Source organism: Halichoerus grypus, chromosome 1 (assembly GCF_964656455.1).
Source record: "Halichoerus grypus chromosome 1, mHalGry1.hap1.1, whole genome shotgun sequence".
Lineage (NCBI taxonomy): Eukaryota > Metazoa > Chordata > Mammalia > Carnivora > Phocidae > Halichoerus > Halichoerus grypus.
In genome coordinates, this window is record NC_135712.1 from 76269504 (window position 1) to 76283491 (window position 13988).

Here is a 13988-nt window from a genome sequence, read left to right on the forward strand (position 1 = left end):
CTGGGGAGGTAGCTTTCAGTGTTCTCGCTGTGATTAGGAAGGATGAATTTCAATGGCTTATTTTACTAACCAAAATCCTCGAGCATGTGGTCGTATTCCCACTGGTCAACGCAGACTTGACCATCCTTATATTGCCTTACTGAAACCTAGTGTCTGTTTTTCTCAAGCCTTCCGATCAACCCAGTGCAATCTCATGTTCTTCTTTGTCTTCAGTTTGGTTACGAAGGCCGAGTCCCACTGAAGAGTGCCCGTCTGTTTTATGACATCAGCGAGAAGGCTCGAAAGATTGTAGAATCCTATTTCATGCTGAACTCAACCCTGTATTTTTCCTATACACACATGGTCTGCCGAACTGCTCTGTCTGGTAAGATTCCAGAGTCTGAACTTGTTCCCTCCTACCCAGGGTGAAATGAGAAAGAAAACAATGTAAAACAAAGTTCTGTTACATTTTATACTCATGGTTTAGCAAAGTTTTAAATTCCCAAAACAGAAGAAGCTTGTTCACTCTTTTCTCACCCTTTCCTCTTCTCCTTTTTGGCCCCCTCAAGTTCCAGAAGGCCATTGCTCTGCCTGTCTTTCCTTTCAAAACTATTTTCCTTACTTGGTTAAAGTCACACAAAGAAAGACTTTCCTGCTTTAGGTTTTACTTTCCAGGGAACCAGGAACCTGAAGATTATTATAGTCCCCCATCACGCCCCAAAGCATTAAGTGGTCACTTAGAAGATGAAGGGATTGTTGAAAGAAATGTTCTTAAAAAGGCAGAGACCGCCTCATTCCCGGCTGTCATGATTTCTCCCCTAGATCTTCTCTTCCACACTCTGTTGAGTAGGAGGGGAGGAAGGATGTCATGGGAGGAGACTTTGACACATGAACTTTCAGCTGAATCAGACTTTTCTTTTTACATCTTCTTTCCACCCCTCTCATTTCCCTGCCCCACATGAGGTCCAACCCATGGAATGCATGGAATTTCTACTATGTATCTTCATATCAAGAAACTTTTATAGTAAAACAGGCAGGCATGATTTGTCCATGGTTTTACATCAAGTTTGCACCAGAGCAGGACCCGTCTCTTGACTGCTTAGTCGGTTCGTTCATCTCTGTGGGTCTATCTTGTGTCTCAAATTTGCAAAGGGCAGCAGCGATGGGAGAAGACAGGTTGTCAGCTTTGCTGTTGGAGGTTCCTGCTCTCCTGTCATTCTCACCAGTTCCCTTTTCCGGCAGGTCAGCAGGATAGAAGAACTGACCTCAGTCACCCCATCCATGCCGACAACTGCCTGTTGGATCCTGAGGCCAACGAATGCTGGAAGGAGCCTCCTGCTTACACGTTCCGGGACTATAGGTACAACCAGCACTGCCTTCACAACCAAGCTTTTGTCCAACAGTTGCCAACTACCCATGGAAACTAGAAAACTGATATGTTTGGCTTGTCATCATATTCATCTTGATGAAGCAGAGATTCTCAAATACCCTCCTGAAGCAGCTGACACAACCAGGAAGCGACTTGATCATCTCAGATTTTACCTTAAAAAGCCAAGCACATTCTGTTGCATCGGAATCCACAAAATCCCATTTTGTTTTCATATAAAAAGTAAAGCTTTCTTTGTTGATCATTTGGCTTTCACTGAAGTGTATCCCTTGTGGGTTGCGTATCTCAGTCTGAGAACCCAAGGATATGCTGTCCCAATGCACACAGGGATCTTACAGTATCACTCACCTATGTCTGCCTTTTATAAACAAGAAACTGGAAACTCGGAGGAAAAATTAGATGATATTGTAGTGCCCAAAGAGAAGTCACCATGTATATAATAGTGGTTAATTACTACTGCAGCGTGCACCATACAAAAAACATTTATTGAACAACCCTATCTACAAAGCAAGACTACACCTTTTGGAGCTCTCTAGCTCCTTCGGGAGGAAATAACATCCTTTAAAGTTACAAGCATAAGAGGGAAGAAGAGAATGATAAGTAGCATGGGCAGGTTCGAAGGGGTAGATTAAATCTAATTAGGTTTTCTTGGGAAAAAGTGAAATGTGTGATAAAATTTGAAATATGATTAAAATGTTAGCATAAGTGAAACAAATAAATACTTCAGGGGTATGACCCAAACTATATCTGATCTTTTTAGGGTTAGGAGGGTCAGTAATTTCAATGTCCAGTTCAAAGGAAACTTAACCAATCAGGCTGGTCAGTTTATTACATCTCTGGTATTCTCTGACAAAGCTGTTGTAAGCACATAATAGTACAAATGGTTTTCTATTTTTTTTCTTATAGTGCTCTGCTGTATATGAATGATGACTTTGAAGGAGGAGAGTTCATTTTCACTGAGATGGATGCCAAGACTGTGACCGTAAGTAAACCTATACAGGCAAGTTTTTGTAGCATTTCTTCATCTCAAGCTTGCTGTTTTCCAAGGATTCACAGACTATTGGACTTCTAATAGCTGAGCTTGAGAATTCAAGAGATGCACAGGGGCCCAGCAAATGTATGCATCCTAAAATGTTAGAGATGGACTCATCAATAAAATCTTCCAGTCCATTTTACAGATGGGTAATTTAAAGAATAGGTATATGAAGCAACTGCTCATGATTAGATAGCTAGTTAGTGTTAGACCTGCAACCAGAACTTAGGTCTTCTGATTCTTTGTCAGGTAGTCTGATGGAAACATAAAAACACCTATTTCTAAGTCATCCATGCCTAGGACTAGACAAATGGGTTCTATAGGATAGTTTTCGAGCAACTTGGTGTTCTCCATGCTTATACTGAGTATTGGGCTCTAGACCCCTAGTTATCAAAATTACTATATATGTGTGTATGGATATATATGCTTATGGCTGCAAGTAATCCTGTACATGAAAATTGATACATACACATTACACACACACACACACACACACACACACACACACACACACACTATAGATGAGATTCTAAACACACCTTTGTAGGTGAAAATCAACAGTTAATTTCAACTACCGTCTTCCTAGGCAAACCAGTGACTTTGGAAAACCAGTCCACTGAGTTATAGACCATTTAGCCAGCATCTTTTGGACTTTAAGCCAAAGAGTATAAACCATGGTAGAAAAATATATTTTCCAATTGAGGATATAATTGAATTGTAAATAGATTATGAAATATCTTTCCTCCATATAAAATCTAAATAGTTGAGGCATGTACCTGACAAACTTCAAGGATTTTGTCTTATACATACTATTTTCACTACGTTTTCTGAGTATTATGTTTTCCCTCTCCTATTTTGTAGGAGACACCCATATATCATTTATGGCATACTGGTGGGGTATAAGCAGATGATATAAAAAATTCTGTACTACTGGATTTAAAAGGGAACCCTATGGAGATTCAGGTTAAAATTGTCCAGAAACATTGGAATAATTAAGAAAAAATATTTCATACCATTTTATGCAATAATGTGTATCTAAAAGGTTATGATGCCTCACGCTTTGTTGTAAAAGCTTAAGTATCAACAGATTCATTATCTGGAAAACTAAATCAAGATTGATGATCCGGGTTGCTTCTAATCCCGACACAAAATTATTTTTTTTTTTTAAAGTCTCTGTGCAGAAAGCTCTGAGCTCTGCTAACACTAGAACAGATTTTAAAATGCTTCCAGCTCACACAGTTGGAAAGAAAATCAGACAGGTGGTTGAAAGATTTCTTTGCTTCTACTCCATCTAGTGGTCGTATTTGGAAATGCTTAATGTTTGAAAGCAAGTGATGCCTGGAATACCATTAAGAATCAGTTATTCATTAATTGTTGAATGCAAGTTAACTGTAATTCTGCTGTTTAAAGATGTGAAAGCAGATAATACTGCTTTCATATAGCTGTACTTTTAAGAGAAAGGTGTAACTATTTTAAAACGTACTGAATCTAACCCTCACCACCACCCCTAAAAAAGTAATAGAAAAACTGATTTAAACAGTGTTTTGATTGAAAAGCTCCAAGTTGATAGATTCATTTTCCCAAGTTAGCTCTACTTCATATTAATACATATGGTGGAGTTTTTAGAGGATTTTGTAAATAATTAAAATTCTTAGGTAATCAGTCCCAATAACAAAGAGAAATGGATAATTTTACTTTTCAGCTTTCCTTTCTTTGACATAAGGGACAAATGAAGCAGAGAAGTGGCCCAACTTGGGGCTACACAAGGAAAAAAGTCCTCTAAGTTCTTTACTTTGGAAAAATCTGGGAATTACACAACTGACTGAATGGTGGCTAAAGATTTACATTCATTCAAGACGAGTAGAGCACAAAGGCTTCTCTGACTTTGAATCATCAGTTAGATGGAAAGCAAAAGGAATTTTTTTTTATCATACTTGGAAGATACATAGATTATGTTCAACAGCAGCATATTTGTGAAACATGAGTATTTTGGGATTTGGGTTTCACTGTACAAGTTTGAGAGAGGTGAAATTTAATAATTTCTATTTGCGGGGCGCCTGGGTGGCTCAATCTTTAAGTGTCTGCCTTCAGCTCAGGTCATGGTCCCAGGGTCCTGGGATCGAACCCCGCATCGGGCTCCCTGCTCAGCGGGAAGCCTGCTTCTCCCTCTCCCTCTCCCCCTGCTTGTGTTCCCTCTCTTGCTGTCTCTCTTTCTGTCAAATAAATAAAATCTTTAAAAAAATAATTTCTATTTGCTTCACAAAAAATCAAATTCAATGTAGAACTGTGCTCCAGAAGTATGTTTACAATCATCTAAACTTCAGGACATATTTTTCTATAGAAGTTATGTCATGCATGAAGCTTGTTTATTCCTTTCCATGGCTGATGTATAACAGGTGACGCTCTCCATTTGGTAAGACTGGTCATAGAGACTTCTGTGAACCTACATACCTATGATCAATTCCAAATGCTTCAGGTAGCTGATAGCTTCTTCTCCTAAACTTTCCCAAGTTCTTCATGTGTAAAAATACTTTGAGTTCATCCAGTTCCATCGGAGATAAAGCATCAAGTTGTCCCCACACCCTGTGTTTAATATTGTAAAATGTTACTGCTGACACTTGATAATCACATAGAAGCAATGGTGCCCACATGTGCTTGAGTGAGCCCTGACCAGCACCTGGGAATGAGCTGCCCAGAAAACTCGAAACTGGATCTTAAAGCTGCGAGTAGACCAAGGCTTTCCTACCTACTTCATATGTTTCAAGCATCATTTATTTTTTTTGTTTCCATGTGGAAACTTACAACAAATTCCTTCTCCAGGAAAATGAAATCAGATTGGTACCAAGGGCACCCTTAAGGAGTGAATTCTCTAGATTTGCATCCGAAGTCACCTTGACAAAGCTGCAGAAGTAAAGCAACTCTCTCCAGCAAAGACAAATCATTTCTCAATTATTGTGAATAGAAGAGTAACCAGAAGCTGACTGCTTTTCTCTGCTCGTCTCACACACACACACACACACAGGTTTCAGACTTCTTGACTCCTCCATCTCCCTCTGACCTTCCATGTGTATCTTACCGTCTAGGGGTCCCCGTGTTAGGTAGCATCCAAGGACCTCAGGGAATTTTCCAAATATTGCTCCTGAAGCTGGCAGTGGAAACACATAGCCATCCCCTTTTATGGTGAAGGAAACCAAAGGTTTTTCTAATGAGCATGTATCAATCCAAGTCAATGCAGAAGATAACTAGTTAAAATGAGCCCTGGGTTGGGCGCCTGGGTGGCTCAGTTGGTTAAGCGACTGCCTTCGGCTCAGGTCATGATCCTGGAGTCCCGGGATTGAGTCCCGCATCGGGCTCCCTGCTCAGCAGGGAGTCTGCTTCTCCCTCTGACCCTCCCCCCTCTCGTGCTCTCTCTCGTTCTCTCTCAAATAAATAAATAAAATCTTTAAAAAAAATAAAAAATAAAATAAAATGAGCCCTGGGCACCTGGGTGGCTCAGTCGGTTAAGCGTCTGCCTTGGGCTCAGGTCATGATCCCAGGGTCCTGGGATAGAGCCCCACATCCGGCTCCTTGCTCAGTGGGGAGTCGACAGGCTTCTCCCTCTGCCTCTCCCCCTGGTTTGTGCTCTCTCGCTCACTCTCTGTCTGTCTCTCAAAATAAATAAAATCTTTAAAAAAAAAAATAAAATGAGCTCATCTCATCAAATGGTAGAATGGTACCACTTTTTTTTTTCTTTTACTTTACTTTTCTAAGCTCTGCTATGGAATGAGTAATGTGTCTGTGTTTCTCAAGAAAGAAAAATGAACTCTACTGACACCAGACACTTCTTAAATACAGACGCCAGGCCCCTTATCTTCTGTTGCTTCAGTTCCCCCGTTCGTAGAGCCCGCTCATGTGATCTCCCACGCTGGCTCCCTAGCGGTGCTTCTTTTCTCTCTGCTGTCTTCTACTCAACATTAGTGAGCAGTTTCACCTGAGCACTGCACAGGGTTGGCAGGACCGTGTTAATCATTTCAGAGCCTGGAGGCCACGGACTAGGTCTCCCCAAGGAGGAGAGTGTTCTCATTACTGGAGGTATTAAAGCATTCACTGAGGACCATTGGGCAGGAATACTGTAGTACGAATTAAAGTAGCATATGACATTAGACTTGGCTTTTAAAAATCTCTGTGTTATGAAAGGCTCACAAGCCAAACACGTACGATTCAGGCATGGGAAAGGGTACACCCATAGGGCCACTACCTAGATCAATAATAAAAATGTACCAGCACTCTTGCACTCCTTAATTTGTTTTTGTCATTCCGCAAATATTAAATGGGCCTCTGCCATAGGCCAGATACCGTGCTAGGGCTCAAGGCCGGGAGCCAGGCATTTTACCTGAACACTTTTATGTCTGAATCACACATTGTTCTGAACTTACCTTTGTTTTACGGGTGAGGAAATTGAACCAATCCATCTACCCCAGTCCCAGGATTCCATTATTCTTTGATTCAAAACTTGACCTAAAAAATCCCATAGAAGGATAGAGAAAGGGATTGTAGAAATGCTCATAATATGGAAAGGAGAGTCTAATTTTCACATTCTTCCTTAGGCCTCTATCAAACCAAAGTGTGGGCGTATGATCAGCTTCTCGTCTGGAGGAGAGAACCCACATGGAGTGAAGGCGGTAACCAAGGGCCAGAGGTGCGCTGTGGCTCTGTGGTTTACCTTGGACCCACTTTATAGAGAACTGGTGAGTCTGTGGCCCACCCAGAAGGCCAAGTAGATGTTCCAAAGACCTGCTTTGTAAACTGATTTATCTGAAAAGTCCTTGAATTGATCCATAACCCTTCAGGGATCTTAGAGATCATAAAAATCAGTCAATCAATCAATCAATCAAACTATTACAGAGTCCTTTCTTTCTGGTTTCCAACACTGGCTGTGTTTTCTAAGCAAGAATAGATTTTCCTGTTCAGATCCACGATGAAGCAATTAACACATCTGCTGTGTGTAGTGTGAGTTTGAGAGAACGAAGAGGGGCTAGGAAGGCAACTCTTGATCAGATGGGTTCTAATAAGGGAATGTTTGTGGAAATAGAAATTGAAGTGATGTCTGGCAGTCTCTAGTTAGTCTTCAGCTTCTTACCAAACTGTGGCATCAGGAGAGAGGAACCACTTTCTACTGGGCACCAGGAAGACTGTTTTATTTTCTCAATAAATCATTAAAAAGAGCACTGAATCATTTATGAGACACATGTAGGAGACAGTGAGTCAACCTGAAAGTTTGTTATTATTTACTATTATTAACTTAAACATTGCATATTAACATATTGTTATTATCATATTGGAAGTAGACTCTTAACCTGGATCCCATCCTCCTGGATGCCCCTGGCCAGAGCTTATGGTCTCTCTCTGTGAGGCTGCAGAGGGAGGAGTTAAGACCAATGGGTATAAGCCCGTGGAAGGAAAATGTCAGCTCAACATAGGAATGACTTTCAAATTGTCGCCACTGCTTGGTGGCATCGTCCGCCTCAGAAGTAGCAAGTTCATTTTCACTCCCGTCAAAGCCTCAGCAACAGCTTGGCATGGGATGCTGACGTTGAAATTGAAACTTCACGGCAGGGGCTAAACTGGGGGTCTTCAGTCTCCTCCAGCCCCGGGTATTGACGAGCTATGAAAATCTAGTCTTTATAATGGCATTCGATCGAGTTTTCTCTTTGGATACCTAAATTGGATCCAATTTAGTCAGAAACTGTTTAAAATTCATTCCTCTGTCTCATGCTTTTTGCCATTGGATCTAGCTCACACAGATTTCAGGCCGCATTCCGTAAGCATTCTTTCACGTACTTTGCAGATGTTTATGGAAGATCTCTGTGCCTGGGCAACTCTGCTAGGTAGGCCCTGGGGGTACAAGGGTGACAAAGCACAGTCCATGACCACGAGGAGCTTGGAGAGGTCGACAAGGACATAGATCTAGGACAGCAGTGTGCATTTTGTAGGGGGCATCAAGGAAGACTGACTGATAGAGGCTCGCTCCCCACCGAGGAGACAGCCAGGCACCTGAAGGGGCAAGAGTGTCCTCCTGGTCCTGGCTGGAGGTGAGAGGGCTGCTGGCAGAGCACGCAGTTCTGAAAACTTCAAAGAGCACTGAACAGCCTCCCTCAGCTGTGATTCCTTTCTTTCCTTGTGCTTGTCCACTCTAAAACACCAGCAAACCACCCCCCCCGCCCCGCCCCCGAACTGTGCTCTTGCACCAGAGAATCTAGGCAAACGAGCAGATGGGGAAGATGATAAATTCTTGGAACATCACCACACTCTTTTCCCTTTAGTGTTCAATTCAGCAAACACTGAGTCCGTTTCATTACTCAGGATCCCAACCATCTCTTCCAAGATATTTTCCATCAAATAAAGGGACACAAAGTAAATTCTCTTGGCTCCTTCCTAATTCAGAGTGTTAGGAAACTTCTCCAGAATCCAGGCAGTAGTGGCATCTAGTGGTCACAGGAGGGAATGACCAGAACCTCTTCAGCAACTACCAGAAAATTTAGCCTATGGGATTCCCAGACTTCGCTCCGCATTTTAATAAGCTAGAGAGTTTTACAAACTACTGACATCTGTCTCCATCCTCAGACATTCTGGCTAAATTGATAAGGAGTGTGACCTGGGTATGGAGAGCTTTAAAAGCTCCCCAGGTAATTCGAATGTGCAATAAACTTTGGGAGTCCTGAGTTAGGTGCCTCTTCTCAGATTGAATTCCTGAGCAAGCCTATGGAGGAGTCAACAGAGCTGGCAGATTTCCCTGCTTGTTCTAGATTGTTTTAAAGGTTATCAGTTCTCAAAGTGTAGTTAGCATTGTAAACTCCGAAAGATGCACAATACAGAAGCTTCAGTTCTTTGGACGTGGAGTTCCAGCTCAGGAACTTCTTCCCTTTCGGGAGAGACATGATTGTAAGGGTCTCTTGCAGCAGTCAGATCTGAGAGTTTGTATCAGTTTTGTACATCAGTTTGTTAAGCAGCAAGTTGTCGTTCCCATGTTCATAAAGTAGTCCTCAGGCATCTTACTTTGCATGACATCAATTTAGCTTTCTTGTTTAGTATATTTAGTCCCTTTGGTTGCCTTTATGGAGGCATCATTTTCGATGATAGGTCTTGAATGGAAGGGCTTGTTTTCAAGTGATAAAACAGTTTTTCCATAACTTGCTGCACCTGGCATTGTGCTAGTGACTAGCAATAGGGGGCGTGGACTACGTAAGACATACCCCTATTTTCAAGGAGCTTGAGGTCAAAATGGAGACATAAGGTGAGGGCTAAAGTAATTAAAACACAAGGTAAAATTCAGTAAGATGCGACAAACTAGTTAAGAAACACCAATTCTATTCTAACTGGGGAAAGAAAGCCATGCGCCCTCCCCTGCTCCCCCTCCCCCCATTCTGGGAAGTTACAGGATAGGACAGACAATATGGTACCTCTAGTACGTACAGGATAGGAAGCTGCATCTAGACTACATGTCATGGACTACAGTAGTGATAGAGAAGGTGAAAGAACATGGAAGTTTGAGATGCCATTTGGAGGTAGATCAACTGGGCCTGCTGATGGTTTGATGTAGGGGGAAGGGAAAGCATTGGATATGATGGAAACATTCAGAAGGACCTTTAACCTAGACTAGGGCTAGGGATTTCTTTGAGAGTAAGGGGCCTTGAGGTAAGTCGGGAAGTTACAGTATAAGGTGAGGTGAGAAGAGAAGGCAAAGGGGAACCAAAGAAGAGAGAAGGGTCTAAATCAGGCAACTCCTTATAAGCACACCAAGGAGACTGGGCCTGGAACCTCAAACAACAGGAACCCATGCAAGGGTTGTGAGCATAAACCCGACAGTGACGTGGTCGGGACTGAAATGCAGAGGACCCCTTAGAAGCATGTGCAAGTGGGGTATGCAGTGGGGGTATGATTTGGAAGCTGCAGCAGTTGAACTAAGAGATGGTGAGAACCCATACCTGTGGTTCTCTAGTGGGAGCGATTTTGCTTCCTAGGGCACGTTCGGCAAGGTCTAGGGACGTTTTTGGTTGTTAAAACTTGGAGGGAGGTGCTACCAGGTCCCTGGAGTGGGCAGAGGTCAGGGCTGTTGCTAAAAATTCTACTAGGTGCAGGACCGCCCCCAACAACAAAGAATTCTCTGGTCAGGAGTGCCACGGTCGAGAAATCTGTCCTCAACTAAGACAACAGTAATGGGCCCTGTAAAGGGGTGGAAACAGGAGGTGGAACAGACAGAACTTGGTGATTTATCAGATGGGCTGGGCTTTCAGGGCAAATGGGTGAGCAGAGGCGGTCTTTGCTGAGAGAGAGAATTGGCGAGTTGGACCAGAATAGGTGTGTGGGGCAGAAAACGCTGACTCCAGCTGGAACGCTGATTGGAGCACTGAGTCGGAGATGCCTATTGAACCCCAGCATAGAAAGGGTGTTCAGGGCGCCTGGGTGGCTCAGTTGGTTAAGCGACTGCCTTCGGCTCAGGTCGTGATCCTGGAGTCCCGGGATCGAGTCCCGCATCGGGCTCCCTGCTCAGCGGGGAGTCTGCTTCTCCCTCTGACCCTCCCCCCTCTCATGCTCTCTCTATCTCATTCTCTCTCTCAAATAAATAAATAAAATCTTAAAAAAAAAAAAAAGAAAGGGTGTTCATCAGTTGAATACACAAGACTTCCAGGCAAGAGAGAAATCTTGGAAAGTTATTGCTTAGGACATAACGAAGTCAGGAGAAGCCAGCACTGGAGGGACGGGGATGAGGGTCAATCCTGAACTGGATCTAGCACCCATCTCTGCACAGATCGATGCCCGGAAGTGTTTGGGAAGCACCTGCCGCGGGGGCTGACCATGATTCCTGTAACAGAAATGTATCCATTACCTGTTTTGCAGGAGCGAATACAGGCCGATGAAGTGATCGCCATCCTGGATCAGGAACAGCAAGGGAAGCATGAACTGAATATCAACCCCAAAGATGAGCTATAAAGATGAGGGAAAGAAAAGTTCTATCAGATATTTATTTAAATTGTTAATCTTATGAGAACCCTTTTATTTTTGTACAGAGCCACGGTATAAATTAACAGGTTAATCCGAGTCGCCAGATCCCCCTTCCGTTCCTGAGGACGCTCGCTTTGCCTCCCTCAGCCTGTCCGTCTTGGTTTCTCATCAGGTCGTCTCTCCCCTTCCCCTCCGTGCACAGTCACGCACGCACGCGTGCATGTCGTTTGCTGCAGATCCAAGAGCTCAAGCAGAAAGAATAAGTTCATTCTTGGCGAAACTACACTTCTCTTGCATGCTCCAGTTCTAAAGTTAGCATGTGATTTGGACTCAGAAGTCTTTCTGGCCCCGTGCCCTTCAGCAACACCCTCTCCCAGTGTGGGGGGGCCATGAGCTGGAGTTCCAGGATCCCCCAGCAGGGTCTGCACTGCCTCGCGTGTCCCTGGATCCACTTGGAAGAACGCTGCAGGAGATGGAGGGGCCCAGCCTCGCCAGGGCCTTGGTGGACTTACTGGCCCTGGGATTTTCACCTGAGGACAAATTTACACTGGAAGCTTCGATTCCTCCTCCACGGTGCTCCAGAAAGGGCTGCCTGAAGACTTGTGTCTTTAAAAAAAGGTTGTTCAAGGGGTTGAAGTAGAAAGACTCCTCACCCCAGTGCCTTTGGAAGAAAATCTCCAATCCCACATGACTCGGAGCATCACCGACACGTTGCCTGAGTGTGGGGCCCATTGATGGGTAGGGGCATTTTGTAAGAAAAATGGATTTTGGACTGATTCCCATCCTCAGCTACATGTATTTTGGTCCCCCCTCATCTTGGCTGCTATCCAGTTCACAGATTCGTGCTTGGGTCTGATTGTTTAATACAGGGAGCCTGATCCTAACATCTGGCATTTATTTTTCTTCTCCCAAACGTTTGGTGTATCCTCAGGTAATGGTTTTGTGACTTCGGGGCAGCCCAGGGACAGCACTGGGCTCTGACTTGTTTGGCTGGCAGATGCTTCAGGGCCACAAGGAAAGTGGAAACACTGCTTTTGAAGGCACGGAAATGGTTAGCAGAGGTGTTCGTCCAGAGAACATCTGGTCCTTGGCCAGAATTCTAAGGAAGCCCTGCAGAGACATTATTCGGGGTGGGGCTGGGGTTGTTCTGGCCTTGGGAAGCCCGCTAACCGGTGGGAGATTACTTGCCTCTGTGAGGGGCTCTAGTAGGGGTAGTAGTTCTTAAGAAAACCAGCAGATCTAAACATTCTCTGAAAAATCACATTTATTGGTTGCCATTTATGATCTTGGTTGATGGTTAAGCACATTCATCCTTTGAGACTGAAAAATTGAGTCACAGTGAGTTATGTGATTTCCATCTGATTTCCACTCAACCTTCAGCTGGGAGAAGGGAAGGAGCATTAGGTTGTAATCCCAGCTGGATCCAGTATGCCCTGCTGTGTGACCTGGAGCTACTGTCTCTCCCTTTCTGGGCTTCAGTTTCCTTATCTGAAAATGACATAACAGGTTAAATTGCTCCCAAAAGCCCTTCCGCCTCTTGCTTTAAATACAACACAAACAATGAACCATGGAACACTACATCAAAAACTAATGATGTACTGTATGGTGACTAACATAACATAATAAAATAAAATAAAATTTAAAAATAAATAAATAATAAATAACAACGCAAAGCAAATCAAAGACAAAAACAAAGCCGATTTTAGAAATAGGCACTGATACAACCAAATTTACTTCTGCAAACATTTTGAGACTTGTGAATGGGTTCCCTATGTGTCTGTGATTTTTAAAACTTTAGCCCAATTTTAGGGCTAAAACTCCCTGAGCTTTGAAAAGGTAGATCTCTGTTTGCCGTCTCACCGAGAAGTGTTTGCTGGCACGCAGATTTGCTGATAGGAGAATCTGGGCAAGATCTAATTTCTGTTTTCTGGCAACGAGGCATCCACAAAGAAAACAGGCTTTGGCTCCGTGTATTCCCGCTTCCTGGGTGCCGTGGGAGCTCCGGCAGAGGCAGGGACTCGGGCACAGATGTGGAGATTCTGCCCCCCGGAAAGTGGGTGACAGCCTCCAGAGCTGTGGCGCGGGTCCGCATCTTGTGCCATGTGCTGATTGCACAGAGCAGCGATTCCTGTTTTTCAGGTTGCCCGTGCTGTTGTACCCCTGGGACAGCGTGTATCCACTAGAGCATTTACCTTTTAATCTGCTCCCCATCAAACCATACATAATTGTATTCAGATAGTTAGGGAGTGTCTGCGGAGGACTTGAGACCAATCTGAGCCAGGGCTGCTGAGGGGAGTTATGTGAGAAGGCCCGCCAGGGGCGTGGGGGCACTGAGGTCCTGGCCCAGGGCGGCGGCCGCTAGAGGAAAGGGTGCCCTTTTCGATTTGGCCAAAGAAGGTGCTTGCTCCCCAGTCTCTGGACCCGGAGGGCTGTGTCTATACAGAAAGGGTGCATGTTTCTGATTCGCTCAGCAGTGCTGTGTGCTAGAGACAGCCCCGGCTGAAAGGCCCACATTCTAGGACCTCAAGCCCAGGCCTCTTCAGCTCAACTGCACTTGGGAAACTACCACTTGTCTGATGACCATTGGGTGAAAAGCCTGCAGTTTCA

The 13988-nt window shown here is 44.0% G+C and overlaps 1 protein-coding gene across 2 annotated transcripts in view; it reads left to right on the plus strand.

Moving 5' to 3' along the window:
* The window catches only part of P3H2 (prolyl 3-hydroxylase 2), a 165342-nt gene extending 153077 nt beyond the window's left edge, over window positions 1-12265 (plus strand). For both annotated transcript variants that reach the window (XM_036107944.2, XM_078068016.1), the window contains 5 exons: window positions 214-364; window positions 1222-1339; window positions 2273-2348; window positions 6986-7126; window positions 11277-12265. In XM_036107944.2, coding sequence (XP_035963837.2) covers window positions 214-364; window positions 1222-1339; window positions 2273-2348; window positions 6986-7126; window positions 11277-11369 — 579 coding nt within the window. In that variant the 3' untranslated portion in view covers window positions 11370-12265. The remainder of the gene's footprint in view (window positions 1-213; window positions 365-1221; window positions 1340-2272; window positions 2349-6985; window positions 7127-11276) is intronic.
* Window positions 12266-13988: the final 1723 nt, after the last annotated feature.